Here is a 15,358-nt window from a genome sequence, read left to right as displayed (position 1 = left end):
AGAAGCTAATAGTTTTCTACTTTATTTTGTTGGGAAAAGAAATTTCTCTGACTCCACTGTAGGTAAGAAATGCTCTATGTCCATTCTTCTGGATAACAAAACTGGCAAAGACATGGAATTAAACCATTATACAGAATATGATCACAGACGTTGTATAAACAAACCCCTGCTGGCATTACCCTTTCTTGATGTGAAGAGTTAGCCAAACTTCATGGTGGGTGTTTGCATGGGATGGAGCACTGAGCTCATTACTGCCTTGATGTTCCAAGCACTCATACAAAGTCCTGTTTCCCTGAGTGCAGTGGGAGTTAAGCACCAGAGACAGCTTGGCTCATAGCTGCCAGTGTTCTTACAGGGAACAGGTTTCTATCAGCTTTGTTCTGCAGGCACAAGCTACCAAGGCTGCTCTCCTTCTCTTCCTCTCGTACACTTGCACGTTTCAGTCTTTGCATTGACACGCTGCATGGATTCACTGCATCTCCAGTGTAACTTGAATGTGGTGTAAATCAGGCCGCGGGTGTTTTTGCTGGAGGCCTGTTTGTGATGCCAGAGAATTTTCCTCCCTTCTGCAAACCTTTTCAAGCACTTACTTCTGCACTGCAAAGCTGCAAAGATTTCAAATGATAAATAAGAAATGACGTGGCAAGAACAACCAGACAGTCACCCAGCAACAGCAGATAAAACTTCCTTCATGGGAAATCACCTCCGTGTCACACTTGTAAGATCTGAGAGATTTCTGCATGCCTACTATCACAGCAGATCTGAGTTTGCCATGCCATTTCATTAGCATCATTACTGCTTGTGCTGGTGCAGTTTTTAGAGCCATGTCTCCAGTGCATTTTCATACCTGCAGACTTTATGTGGCACTGGACAGCCTCGTGATTTAGATTTAGCAGCCGAATTCACTTGCTGATTGTTAGCAGATAAATATTTGCCCAAATACAGAAAAGTGCTGCTTATGTTAAGTGACAGAACGAAGCAGTGTGGCCACACAAAGTAATGGAGGATCAGCAGCTACTGCAGAGAAAATTAAGACCAGAGAGACTTAACTGACTTACTGATGGCTTTATGGTACAGAAGGGTGAATGCGGGTGAATCGTTTGGAGCTTGCATTAAAGCAGTAAAAGCTTTCACTAATTTCAATGACTTTGGATTTTATCTTTGTTACATATAACAATCATTTAGAGTATGGGAGTTGTTTCTGCACATCATACCAACAAGCAGCTTCTGTTCTCTCCTCCTACAGAGCAGGATGAGCTGGTGCGGGGGTAGGAGAGGAAGAATACGATGGGAACAACACGCTCTGCTAGAGGAAGTAAAAAAGTGTGTTTTGCTTTTGGATTTCTAAAGTTTCAGACACGTTCACTGCCTGTTGCTTTACTCAAAGAAGCAAAATTAAGCAGTACTACCAACAGCAGAGTTTGTTGGCTTCTCCTGCTATTTAAAACACAGTTATCAAAAGTTAAGATACAGACTTAAGGGGGATGGCAGATTCGGTGTTCTGCATGGCCATATCTTAGCAAGACACTGCAAGCTCGCAGCGTTATGTGTCAGCTTTTCCTCTGCTGTTTTCAGAAGCAGGAGTCTCACCTAGCAAAAAAAAAAAAAAAGGTCTGGAAGCAAAGGGAGGCAAAGAAATCTATTCCCAACAATGTAAGTGTCCAACCTTCATTCAAATGAATCGATCTTGAGCTTCTGTTTAGCTCACCAACCCAAATATCTGCTGAAGTTTTCTACGTAAGTGAAGTATTAAAATAAAGGTGGAGGAATTGGTAGGAGAAGATACTTCAGGAGTGTATTTTGACCTGCAGTGCCTCTGGTTTGCTTTATGTTGGGTAATTCTTGGAGGTCTTTTCCAACCTTGGTGATTCCATGATTCTCTGCCATTTGTGATCACCAGTTATACAGTCGATTCTTTGTTTAACCAGTGAAGCCTGGAGGCACCACCGTGTCCTAAAAATGTGTGATAAATATGGAGCCAAGTTAGGAAACGTGCTGGTGACCGACATTGTGTGGTGCTACCCTGCGTCGTATCAGGGAGCTGAAGAAAACCAAAAAGTCACAAGCAAAATATTCCAGTGAGGCTCTGGAGCTGACGCACGGTATGAGCTCCAAAGTGCCACGTGGAAAGGCTGCCCAGCGCCGTCGTTCTGTCTGCTCAGTCAGCGTCACAGGTTTCTCTGCAAGCACAGCCTCTGCTTGGTGAGACGATTATAGCAGATTTGTGCTGCTCAACAAGAAACAGAAGCTTCATGTCTTGATGGTTCAGCTTTGTAGCACAGCCAGGAAATCTGCCCGTTAGAACTGCAAGCCTCTTTCATGCATGGTTAGTTCCAAAGTTCTGTGTAGAGGGATTTGGGAATGAAAAGTGCCATCTCCAATTATGCATATTTTCATCATGTTCTGTCATGCAAATCTCCCCTCCCCAACTATGCTACAAATGTTTTGTTTGCGTATGTGGGTCACAGATCTGCAGTGATCTAACATCAACATGGGAAGCATAGGTTGATGTAAACAAATTTTAACCCAGTCTGAGAAGCACAATAATAGTAACACAGGCATTTTTCAGAGGAAACCTGTTTATTAGACATGTTCTCTTCATTTCATTTTATAAAACATTGCCATTGATTTGTGAAAGTACAACTGACAGAAGATACCCATCAATAATGGTGAGGAACTGTAACTGTTAGAAATGGATGGGTGGTTCTCAGTGAGCAACTTCTTTTTTCACTTGAGGAATGTTGAGAACAGGTTCCCTGGTGACGTGGTTGACACACAAAGCGTATCTTGTCCTGTTCTGTTAGCAAGAGTAACCCGTAGATTCTGTTTTGGTTGAGCTGGGAGCCAAACTGCTGATGAGAGCGCAACGGTCATGTTACAGCAGATGATGAGATGGCTGGCCAGACCCATCGCGCTGGTATCCACCTCAGAGCAGCATAACCTCAACCCCAAGTTATCAACGAGCAGGGCCTTCCCATTCGTTAGTGCTCATTTTTTTGACCATAACTTGTGCTTTTTCTTTGACAGGAGTATTATAAAGTATTAAAGTATTATAACCAAAGTGCCTGCAAATTATCTTAATTTCCCCAGTATAGTCTGCATCAATAACACAGGCAAAATAAAAAGCCCCGTCTGAGTAACAGAAGACCAGCGGATCAGTAGTTGCTGCCATGCCATTCCCCACAGGTCCACAGACTCCAGTGGGGGCCAAGGCAGCAGGGGTGTCATTCAGGGTCGTGTCTGAGGAGGTGGCCAAGTCCACCCCGGCACTTCTGCTTGTTCAGGCGTACAGCACTGCTGCAGCCACCTGAGAGGCATTTACTGTCATCGCGTGCCCTCTCGGCTCCCTCGGGAGTTTCCTGCTGCGATAAGGGGTTGCCCCTCCTTATCGAATTTTGGCTGGCAATCTTGAGCCCCATGATTGCTCTTTCAACACGTGGGGCACAGTTGCTGTGCCGTTGCCTTTTGCTCTCTCCCACAGGCAATTTTTACAAATGTGCCCCTATTGATTACAGTCATAACACAGATGCTGCTGATTAAGGGATACAACGGCAAAAGCCTGGGCTGCTAGCGTAATCTGATGTTGGTGTGTAGCAATATTCATACATGCATTAATCATATCTTCAGTAATGGGGTTCTATAGGGTACGCAACACCTTTTGGCAGTCAGCGTTTGCATTTTCAATCGCTACCCGTTGGAATACAAGAGTTCTCACCTGTTTATTATCAACCTGTTTTTCCAACGAGTTCTTAAGCCTATCCAGAAATGTCACAAATGGTTCTTAGGGCTGTTGCTTAATGCTCACAAAAGACTGTCTTTGCTTTCCGGCCTCTGGCCCAGCCTGGAGAGCACACGTTGCTAAATGCTTTGCTTGCTGTAGCCCTTCCGCAGGTATTTGCGCCTGCTGAACTGGGCTGCAGAAATCTCCCTCGCCCATCGAAGCATTCACATCTACAGCCCAAAGTGGATTTCCCTGCGGTAGCTTCAGGTTCTCAGTTGCCTGACTCTGTGCCAGCCCCCTCTACTCAGCTTCCCACACAGAGCATTGCATATCAGTCATGATAAGGCGACACATCATTTCGAAATCACGTGGTGTGAGAACAGAGCTATCGCGTATAGACTGAATCAAACCCACAGTATATGGGGCGCCGATGCCGCGGTCAGTGACTGTACGCCGTAAATCTCACAGAACATTACATGACAAAGCTTCCCATTGCGGCTCTTGGTCCAGGGCCACAGTAACAGCGGAGGCCCTCAGCATGCATATCTGTGTCTCCAGCTTTCCTAGCTTCCCTCTGAATAAGCGCCCACATGTCATGCGGATCCGGGGAAAACAGATCTGGCTCTTCTTCAGAACCTATAGGGCCAGGATGAAAAGGATCATTGGGACCCTCAGGAGAGGAGGTGGTGAGGACCCTCCATGGTGGTGGCAACAAGGGAGCTGATGGCACAGTGGGTGAGTCCAAGGAGGAGCCTGTGGCTCCTTCATCCTTGGTGGACTGGGGGTAGCCGACAATGAACCCGCATGACTTTTTAAAGCTTCAAAAATTCTTCTCCACGTTTCAAGCAACACTGGTGCCTCCTTATCACCTTTAGCTGACGTGTCCCACAGTTTCGCCCTGATCCCATCCCAAGTTTCTGGATCATAAACTGTCCAATTTGTAACTGAGGAATCGTTCCTAGTGGCCCATCAGTTGCAGGTCAGCAGAGGACGCTGCCTTCCCCCATCGTTTTAGGATACATTGAAAAGTAAGGAGGATGTTTTCCTGTTCCGAGTTCATTTTATTCCTTGTGGTGCACAACTGCTTATCTTTGTCCAGCAAGACACAATCGGAGCAGTGGGGATGATTAGGCTTCTTGCAGCCACGTGCTTCTTTCAGCACCATCTGTTAGGCTTCTTTCAGCCTTCTTCAGACCAGTCTGCCTGTCAGCTCCTGTTTGGGAGCGAATTGTTGCAAACGGCAGAAGTTTCTTGTGAGAAAAACGGCCTTGTGAGAAAAAAGCTGCGCCTTTATTGCCCTAAGCATTGCTTTTATATTCTAACACAGTATTTTTTTCCCACTAACAATTCATTGGCTAAAATGCAGGCAGATTTCACAACAAGCCTTCCCAACAGCAGCGAGTTCATCTCGTGCTTAACCACAAAACATTCCATCGGTTCCGTTCCTTTTTCCAAGTTCTATTTTCCCGTGGTCTCATAACCAGCAGGGTAGCATTGATGAGCTCCAGCAGACCTCTCCGTCCCCCGGTTTATTTGGGACGTCCCATGCCGCAAAGCCCCGCGATGCCTGGGCCCATATTAACTATTTCCTCGGTTTTCCTTTTCAGCCCTACCGCAGGTGAACAACGGGCCCGGCACTGAATCGCCGCCCGCAGCGCCACCTGCTGCCCGCCCGCCCCGGGACACCGGCAGCCCGGGGCCGGACCGCCCGCTGCGCTTCAGTGGCCGGACTGCGCGCCCGCGCGTTCCGCTCCGCCACTGACGGCAGCGGTTAGGCTCCTGCCCCGGCGCGCGGTCGGGAGCACAAATGCAGCGCCCGACGGAAGCAGCGCCGCCAGACACGGCCCTCGCGCACCGCCCATTCCAAGATGGCTGCGCCGCCCCACCCCACACCTTTCCGAAATGGCTGCCGGAAGGGGCAGCCAACCCCTGCCCGCTTCCAAGATGGCCGCGACTGTCGCGTGACGTCATTTCCGGTGGGGGCGGAGGCAGCGCGGGACCCGCCCGACGGGCCGCGGCGCCGCCATGGAGACGCGCGGGGGGCGGGCCCGGGCCGAGGAGGCGCGGGATGGAGCCGGCCGGGGCCCCGCCGCCGAGCTGCGCCCCGGCCCGGGAGGCGGAGGAACCCCCGGGGTCCCCGGCGCTCCCCGCCGAACCTCTGCGGGACGGCGAGCCCGCCCGGAAGGCGATAGAAGAGGCGGTGGCGGAACGGAGCCGCGGTCGCGGCCCGGCCGGGCGGGCGGCGCGAGGTGGGGGGCGGCGCGGGCCGGAGGAGCGAGGGGCCCGGGCAGGACGGCGGCCCCGGGTCACCGTAGATAGCTCCAAGGCCAAGACCTCACTGGAGGCGCTGAAGATCAGCCTGCGGCAGCTGCGTTGGAGGGAGGTGAGCGCGGCTCCGCGGGGCCTGGCGCGGCGGCGGCTGCCGGGGGCTTCGCTCGGGGCCGGGCGGACTGCGGCCGCGCTCCGCTCCGCCTCTCTTCTGTTTTGTTCCGCTCCGCGGTGCGTCCTGTGATGGTGAAGCAGGTGAACGCGGCACGGCACTGCGTGTCCTTCCTGTGGCTCGGCGCCTGCCGTACCGCTGCCCTGGAAGCGCGGAGCTGCAGCAAACCACGCGTCATTAAATGCTGAGTTTCTGCTGTGTTACTGCTGCCGTTGGGCTGTTCTCGAAGTGCAGAGATTTTTTCCACAGCGACTTTAAAAATAGTTCTGTAGGAACTGGGGCTGCGTCTGGGGGCATCTCTAGGAACTCGTCAGAGCAGTGGAGTGCGTTTGGGAGGGGAAGGCCGAGGGCACGGAGCAGGGATGGAATCTAGGCTGGGACGCTGTGCTGCCGTCTGTGTGCCGTGCTGCGCTGCCCTTGGGATACCTGCCTTGTCCCGGCTCCTCCTTCAGCCTCACGAGGTGGTTCTGTGCACCCGGTGCTTTTCGCAATTAGTCTGTGCGCTGTGGAGCAGGCACTGCATTCGGTGTCACCTCAAAGGTGAGAGTTAAAAGTTACAAAAGCTTCACCTCCTGCTCCTGCAACTGGAAGTTGGCCCGTGGTGCATCTGCCAGCAGCTCTGCTGCATCCTGCCCAGTGGTGGCAGAGCGGGGCGTCCCCCTGTTGTGGTTTTTGTGCTCTTGGCCAAGTTTTATCAGCACCGTTCCAGTGGGTGTTTTTAGGCATTGATTTAAGTCAAATTGCAGCTTTGGTTGTTAATGAGCTATGTTTAGCGGTTAACTTTGTCTTTCTCATTTCTTGAGGTTTTACTGTACTCAGTATCTTGTTTCCTGCATTTTTCGTGCGTGATTTACTGCCCTCCAAGCTGACTTTGTTTCTTATATTCTTATTTTTCCTTTCTAAACTGCATTACCAGCATTCTCCTTCCCACTCTGCATCCCACAGCAGCAGTTTTGGCATCACTTAATCTTTTTGTGTTTGCTGTCTTCCTCAGTATCCTATCTCCTCCATCCGATAGCTCCGTCAGCATTTTCCATTTAGTCTGCTGCTTCTCTTCTGGTCCATTCTTAGTCTTAATTCTTTATTTGCTACTTTCTCTGCTGTGTGCCATTGACTGCACCATTGAAGCAGCCAATAACTCACCCTCCCCAAACAGATCACAGATATGCACCTGTAAAATGTTCATCTGCTTATAGAAAAGCGATCAATGTGTATGTAGATGGTATTACTTTTTGTCAAGAAAGTATTTTCTCGAATCAATGTACAAATCAGATAATCTTTCAGACCCTCCTGCCCCAGGATGTGGAGTAATGAATCCACATGTTAGTGATGTCTTGCAACTGGTGCTGTTTGCATTGTGGAAGAGAAATCCAAGGAAAACTCTTTGAGTTAAGCTGCATAATATTTTGAATTCTTTCCTTCTAAATGTTTAGAAACGGAGCAGTGTAATACTCAATATTGCTTACAGGCAAAGAGCCTGGGAAATAATTTCACTGTTACAGCAGAATCAGTAGAGGGAACACATGCACCGTTTCTTGTATGACCAATAAAAATAATGTGAAACAAAGGGGCAGGTATTACTGCATCTATCGCAGTGCTGACGTCCTAGGGGCTGGTCCTTCACTCTGTTCCCTTCTGTCACACTTCCCCAGCTGATCACGTTGGGCTGTGCCTTGGTGTACATGGTCCTTCTCTCACACCACTCCTGTCACTGTTTCTCTCATTGCTGCTTTTGTTTTGTTTCTCTTCTCTCTGTTTGCTGTTGGGCCTGTTGTCTTAAGTATTTTCTTGGGCAGGAGATGTTTTACCGGGCTCTTTGAGGTGGGCTCCTTCTTAGTGATAACTTTTGTCTGCTGGATAATGTCATGCTGTGTCATAAAGCTTTTAGGAGCTTTCTTAAATGTAAGTTGTACGTTCTGACACCTTTCTATAGGTGCCTTGATTTGCCAGAGGAGCTTTGGTTCAGTTACAGGCTGTTACTGCAAGGTGCTCCCTGTGCTTATGGCATTATCCAGTGTTAGTAGGGCATGTTAGTCAATTAACACAAATACCACCGTTAGCCCAAAGGGGGAAAACAAACAAACAAAACTACAGAGGAAAAAAAGGAGAGAGAGGAGCACTGTAAATACAGCTGGTACCGGTGAAGAGTTTATTCTGTGACACTGATGTGTGAGGGAGATGTGAAGGTGTCTGGAAATGCCCTGTCAGAAGCAGTGAGAGCATTGAAACAAAAGCCCCAAACAAAACTGCTTTCCAGCCAGGGGAATCCTGAGGAAACTGAACTGTTGGCTGGGACAGCCCCATCCTGCAGCACACGGGGACCTTCCAGCATGCTCCGTGTGTGCTGGGGACGCTGGCGCTGGCAGTGCTGGTGGCACCGTCTGAGGCAGGGCGTTGTGTTCTTCGAACGGACGCAATGTGCCCAATGAACTAACAGGCATCCCGAGTTGTATTTTTCACTCAATAAATTATTTTTTGAGTAGCTTTAAATTACCGGGAGAACAGAAGTGGATGCCTCCAGCGTTGGTGTCAAGGCATTTTGTTTGCCTTGCTGTTGGGCTGCATGGAGGCAGAGAAATACTTGGAAATGTGGAGCTCGGGGAGGCTGACGAGGAGACGAGTCATCTAACTTGTCATTAAATGTGATGGAACAGAGTGATGTGACCCGTGGGACAATTTACATTATTGGCTTCCAATCTAAAGGTAGAAATGAGCTGCCAGGCAGCTTGGCCATGATTGACGATGGATTGTGTCAAAGTTGTGAGAATGGTTCAGTTTGCTTTGTGGGCTCCTGTTGGCCCTCCCTGACAAATGCCCTCTGCCTCTGAATAAAGGAGACCTCAGGAGGGCTCTGTGGGGCTGGAGAGCAGCAGGCAGCGTGGCGGGGGGGCTGCAGGAGCAGATTGCAGCCACGGGCACCCCATGTCTTCACACTGCTGCAGGAAGACCCAATTTACCCAAATGCAATTAATTTCATCTGCTCTGCGCTGCTTGAGTGGGTCAACTGACCTGACTGGTGGGTTCCTTTCCGAACGCTATTCTTATGCAAACGTATAGTGCAGACGATGAAGAATCTGTCCCAGCCTATTCAGGAGATGAATTAGATCCCAGCGTTGGATAAATCCAAATAATCTTGATTTGTCAGAAGCGGTGAAGCTGCTGTGCTATCTGAATCAGTGATCCTGGGCTGAACGGCTGCCTCCCGGCCGCGTGCTCCCTTCATCTGCTGCAGAACGATTTCTGTGCAGTGTTCGTAAAGTGCTTTGATATCCTCGGCAGATGAAAGGTGTTATATAAATGCAAATTCTGTTCCTTTCGTTTCAATTTCATTCAATAAATAAATAAACAGTGCAGGTTTTAGCCGGAAGGGCTGAGTGAGACCTCGTGCTGCATCTGTATTCTGGGTGCACCTGAGGAGAGGTTAAGGCCACTGATTGTCTTTCAGAGCCGAACAGAATTAATTTTCGCTTCTACAAAAACAGTTTTTGTGGGCTGAATAGTAATGAAAGCAGCAGAGAACGCTCTGTGTCTGCTCTATGGGCTATTTCATCCCTAGGAGTAAGGAAATAGTTATGTGACAGAAATAGGAAATGTGCCGCTAAGCCAGCTTAATTTTTTTTCAAAGGTGTTCGCTGGTAAAAACTTTAGTTTTAATTACAGTGGCAAATAGGGGAAGTAATTCACTCAGAAGCTTCCGTGTCCTGAAGGCGCCGCGGTCAGAAGTGCAGCATCTCTGTGCGAGCTGAGGGAACCCAGCACTGCCCAGCACTGCCTGCTTTGGGGGCTGCTGCTTTTAGCAGCCTTTGTGCAGTAATCCTTAACGAAGTTGAAATCATTGCTTTGGTTCTGAATAGTTGAAAGCTCTACAAATGGTTTGTTGAATTCTGAGCTTTCTTTTTATTTTACTACTATTGCTTCCAGAAAGGAATATACACACATAAAAGGAAACGTACAAATGTCTAGTTACTTTGTTTAAACATCTTGACTCCGGAACCCCTTTTACATGTACTGCAGCTGGGGCACCAAGGCAAGCCTGCTTGCTTGCAAAGTTCATGGCAACTGTTCCTTGTATTAACTTACAGCAGAGCTGCTGACCAGTGCTCCTGTGCCCTGAACAGGGAGCGAGGCTGGGCTTACTGAGCTTGGACTCGGTGTATGTGCAACAAAATTGAGCCCGTGGTTCTTTGCGTTACATTGTGATATATTTGAGAACAGAAGTTGGTTTATTAATGCCAGTAAGGACAATTCCTCTGAGACCTCTAGGTCTTTTCTTTTGATGGCTGCTATTAACTCCTGAAACTGGAAAGGAAAAAAGAAACCCAAGCAAGAGCATTATCAGACTTTGCTTACTTCCAGTGGTAGCTGCTTGCTATTGCTGTGCCTTCACATTCTAGAAGTAAAAATTTCTAATTAACTTTATTCTCTGTAACAGCGTTTTACATTGCATACAAGTTGAGCCTTAACTGTGCTTGATAGCAAGCTCTAGATTTCTCAGAGCTTGTGCCACAGCTGTTTGTAAGGTTTTACAAACCTTTCCTGGTGAACATCCTCAACTTCAGCATCTTGATCTGATGAAATATTCTGTTTTGCAACCGAAATGCAGAGCATGTGTTCTTTTGTGCTGTTCTTGGACGGTTTGTGCTTAATGTGAGCGCTGAGAGAAACAGACATGAAGAAGTGTTGCCAATTTGCTTCAGAACTTCTCTCATCTGTTTTCCAGTTTCCCTTTGGCAGGCGCCTGCCGTGTGATATCTACTGGCATGGAGTCTCGTTTCATGATAATTACATATTCTCAGGTCAAGTCAACAAGTTTCCAGGTACGTCATTTCTGGTTGTGCGTGGAACAAGTGCTGTTAGAAACAGGGCGGCATTGACTTTGTGTGCTGTTCCTTGTGGGACTCATCTGCCTACCGGCTGGTCGGACTTTTACCAAATTATTTTGGGTAGGTGAATCATGTTTGGGTGGGGTGTGAATATCAGAATGTGGATCTTGAACAGTTTGTGGGCTGAAATTTGTTTTGGACAAAGAGAGGTTTTGATGAAAAGGAAACTTTGCGTATGAATTTATGGGGGAAACTGTGTTAGGTTATTACTGAGGTGAAAGAGGTGTGCAGCAATTGTACGTTACCTAACGCTTTGAACAGTGCTGTATCTTTTTTTTTTCCAAATTGGAAATAATCTGTTTTGTTTCGTATGCCCAGCTAAGAAAGAAGCTGAAAGCAGAGCTCATCAAATGTCTTTTTAATATTGAAGAATTCATGCCAGCTCTCAGCTTATTATGACTATTCCACTTTTATTAAGCTCCTTTTTTTCCTCTTTTAATCCCTGTTGAGATCTCTCTAAATAAGGACTAAGAGATTAGGTATTGACTTATCTAAGCCCTTTACTTCAGATTTATTGCTGCTGTTAGTATGCTGAGAGAGTAAGAAACCACAGACATTGAACTTCATGCTCTATTTACCCAACTTTTTCATGTCTCCAGGTATTTCACATTCAAATAGAAGATGTTATTGTTTTCTGGTGACTTAAATCTCAGTGTTACATGAGTGTTACCCCTGCTGCAATCTGGCTTCTATGTGGTAGCTGAGTAGAGCACACTGTCCCTCAGAACTGGAAATGATCCCCAGGAATGTTGCGTATCTGGATACCAGGTTTTACTAAATTTCTTGTCTTAAAGAAGAATTCTTGTGAAGAAAACCCACAGCTGTTGCTCTTACTGAGAGAGGAGCTGCGGCCTGAACCTGGTTGTGAAGTTTGATGGTTACTCCCAAGAATAACCCCAAATGCTTCTCATTTGGGAGCTTAGAGCAGAGCTCGTGCTCATCTGGATGTGGTGTGATCCAAGCATGAGATTGGAAGCTGCAGGAAAGCAGGCTTTGCAAGTTCTGCTCCCAAACCAATCTGTTCTTTCTGACACGGTTACATAGATGAATGCGAGTGTTCCCTCAAAGTGTTCCCTCTCCTGGAATGTTTGCAGGACAGGGCAGTCATTTGGGATTGTGAGGAAGACAGTAGCTGCTAGTGGACTACAGCTTTCCATCTATTGCTCCACGTTTTGGATAACTAATGGATTTTCTTCTTATGTCCTAGGACAATACATACATTGTGTAATACGTCCGGGGAGCACTACAAGTACTTTTGTCAAATTTAAATTCTAAAAGCTGTTTGGGCTTTACTAAAGCAGTGGCTTTAGTGCCTGCCAATAGAGTGAATCGTGGTATGACTTTTTGGGGTGAGGCTTTGGTGCGGATCCCTCATGGTGTTTAAGTTCTGTCTGTTTTCCAGGCATGACGGAGATGGTACGTAAGGTTACGCTGAGCCGGGCAGTGAGGACGATGCAGGATTTGTTTCCTGTTGAATATAACTTCTATCCTCGCTCCTGGATTCTGCCTGAGGAGTTTCCCCTCTTTGTGACTGAGGTGAGCTGCTCTGACTCAGAGCAATGAAACTTGTGTGTCGTCACAGTGCAGTTCTTCATGCAGTTTTTCATGCTGACCAAATTACTTAAAATCACTCTCCAGGTGCAAAGGATGGCATTTTTTTTTTATTTCCTTGAGGTTGGATATAGGCAGGATGCACTGCTTTTAATTTTTCATGTTCTAGGACAGATTTAAAAACAACGATGCTTCTCTGCAATAGTGGAAGTGTTGTCTGAAAATTAAATGTGGTGCCTCTATGTTTTACTGAGTGTAAAAGGCCTGAGGAAGTTCCAGCCCAGCAGTGTGTGCAGTGTGGTATCTCAATGGGCCCATTATCATTGGAGAGTTTCTTGTCTGTCCTGCCTAATTTGAATTCTTCAGTGCAGAGGTTTGTAGTATGTGCTGTGAAGTATGTGAATTTCTTCCTGAGTAATTGCTTCTTTAAATCTCATCAAGCTGTTTCTTTGGTAAAATATCTTTACGTATTGACTCTTCAAGAGTGCTGGGCACTGCTATGGCACCACAAGTAAGGGAAAAAGTGAATAAAATCCCAACAGTACATCAGCTTTATTGCTTCAGAAGGAGTAAAAAGAGTGCAAATGATCCGTTTAGCTATGGCAGGTAGGTAGCAAAAGGAACTCGGAAGTGAACTTTCAAAGTGGGGCACTTGGTTTTACGAGGGTCCTTGTGGGGGTCGTTCTGTGTCAGCGGTGTCGCTGCCGGCTGACGGTGGCTCTGTCAGCAGGTGGCACTGCGGGTAAATGCTGCTCTGCTCCAACAGTTGCCGGAGTGGAAACAATTTGGTTTTTGTTCCAAGAATAACAGATGTCCAGCACCACGCTCCTAGGAGTTTCCTTTGCATATGTTTTTCCATCTGTGTTTGAGAGAAGTGTAGTTCTTGTTATCAAACATTATATTTTATGTTGTAAGAGTTTGTTTAGCTTAACACGAGTTTGTAATGGAAGTCCTGTAAAACAAGAAGTAGTACCAGCAGAAAGCACTGTCAACTCTTCCATTTTTCCACTGTCTCTTGTGCCTCCCTCCTGCTGGAAGCACCACAGCCAGCCTCGTGTTTATCCTTCATGCTTTGGAAGGCAGTAATCATTGACAGAGCTGTGCTCTTAACTTTGCTGTGGATGAGCTGCAGGTATGGGGAAGTGCCAACAAAATGTAGCTCCCCATTGTCATTTGGGTTAAACTGAGATGGCAGTCGCATTTTTAACGTGGGATGAAAAGTTGGTTTTAGTTAGCAAATATTTATTTGGCTGTTTTAAGTATTTACTTATGTCTTCTAAAATATTCTCTGTTAATGTGTCCACATAATGGAAGATGATTTACAGATAAACACATCTCCTGGGAGCTGTGGTAATCATCCCTTCCTTCTCACAGAAGAATCGATTGGAATCTATGCGATTAGAATTCATTTTTAATAGGAAATTCCAATTTCAGAAAAGTAACTAGCTTGGGATTCCAACTAGGACTGTGATTACTCTCATGTTGCCTTCTTTCTGTGGTCTGCGAAGATGATGAATAGGCCTAGTGTGATTAATTTTTAATAAGAGTCTAATTTGGACAGTCTGATTTCCAGCACTGGGTATTTTTGGTGGCTTAATCAGGTTTTCAGCTATTGGGTACCTCTTAGTTATAGACATGAATAGCCTATTCTTTGTGCTGTCAATAGCTCATCATATGCATTTCTGTAGGGCACTATTTCATCCAGCCAGCGTTCTTCTCAGGAAAGGAAAATCCACAACTGAATCCAGTTTTCACACCACTGGACACCTCGCTGTCCTCTTGCTGATGACTGTGAATGGCTAGCATGTTTTTAAAGACAGCCAAATACACAGAAATATTTCATGTGAGTGGATTTTATTACATGACTTTTCTCAGGCTGACCAAGCTTCCTCCACATGTCGCTTCTAAAGAGTATGGCTGAAGGAGAACTTGAAAATGACTGTTCAGGAATATTCTTGAATATCAAGAAACCCATCTTGTATTGTTCAAGCCAGTCAGTCTGCTGACAAATGGACTGACTCTGGATTCTTATTCCCACCCATATTCTCTCTGGCATGTCTTGATGGCCTAGAAAGCATCAGTACTATCTGGAACACTTCTGACACAGATCTGGAGGCGCAGCTGTATTGCTGCCTGGAAGGCAAACAGCTGGAGGGAGTGTGTGCTCAATGTGTGCTGAAGCCTGGAGCTGCAGGGGGCCTCGCCTGTACCTCAGAAAATGATTTCCTTTGCCCTTAAATTGAAAGAGTTGAGCATGAGATATTGATCTTCTTTCATATTACAAGAAAGCATCGTATTAAATTAACTCGTCTGGCTTTGATTAAGACCTTTCCTGCAAATAATCTTGTCCTTTTTTTTCTTTCTTTCTTTAGAATGGTTTCTTACTGAATCGGTGGGGTTACTCTGTCCTTTGTGTATCCTTGTGGTACTTCATGGAAACATGAGTGCATTACATATCACAAGGCTTTTAATTTAAAAAGAACACAAACCCCAAATGGAAGTATATTACATCGCTGTTAGTCTGGATTGAAACGCAAGTTGTCTTTCCTGTAGCAAATTTCTTATGTGATTCTCCTGCTGCCTTTGCTGGCCAGAAAAAATGCGTTGTTCTCTTCATCAAACAAGATGACAGAACAGGGAATGTGCTGTCTTTTGTTTTTTGAAGCTATTGTGCAGGGAGCACGTGGCATTTAGACTTTACAGAGTCCTGGCCTCCCTCTGTAGTAAAAGCACATCTTGCTCTGACCTCAGACAGCAACCAAC

At 46.6% G+C, this 15,358-nt stretch overlaps 1 protein-coding gene across 5 annotated transcripts in view; it reads left to right on the top strand.

Moving 5' to 3' along the window:
* The first annotated feature begins 5,789 nt into the window (after positions 1–5,789).
* TTLL11 (tubulin tyrosine ligase like 11) overlaps positions 5,790–15,358 on the top strand; it is a 50,782-nt gene continuing 41,213 nt past the window's right edge. For all 5 annotated transcript variants that reach the window (XR_006170877.1, XR_006170875.1, XR_006170876.1 and 2 more), the window contains exons 1-3: positions 5,790–6,104; positions 10,882–10,978; positions 12,447–12,580. Coding sequence is in view for 1 of the 5 variants with exons in the window: in XM_042830728.1 (XP_042686662.1) it covers positions 5,790–6,104; positions 10,882–10,978; positions 12,447–12,580 (546 nt within the window). In the remaining 4 variants the exon portion in view is untranslated. The remainder of the gene's footprint in view (positions 6,105–10,881; positions 10,979–12,446; positions 12,581–15,358) is intronic.

The sequence above is a fragment of the Centrocercus urophasianus genome, unplaced genomic scaffold, assembly GCF_019232065.1.
Source record: "Centrocercus urophasianus isolate 14NV4802_14NV808 unplaced genomic scaffold, USGS_Curo_1.0 seq_34, whole genome shotgun sequence".
In the NCBI taxonomy this organism is placed as follows: domain Eukaryota; kingdom Metazoa; phylum Chordata; class Aves; order Galliformes; family Phasianidae; genus Centrocercus; species Centrocercus urophasianus.
Note: the sequence above shows the minus strand (reverse complement) of the source record. Positions and strands in the feature narration are given on the sequence as shown.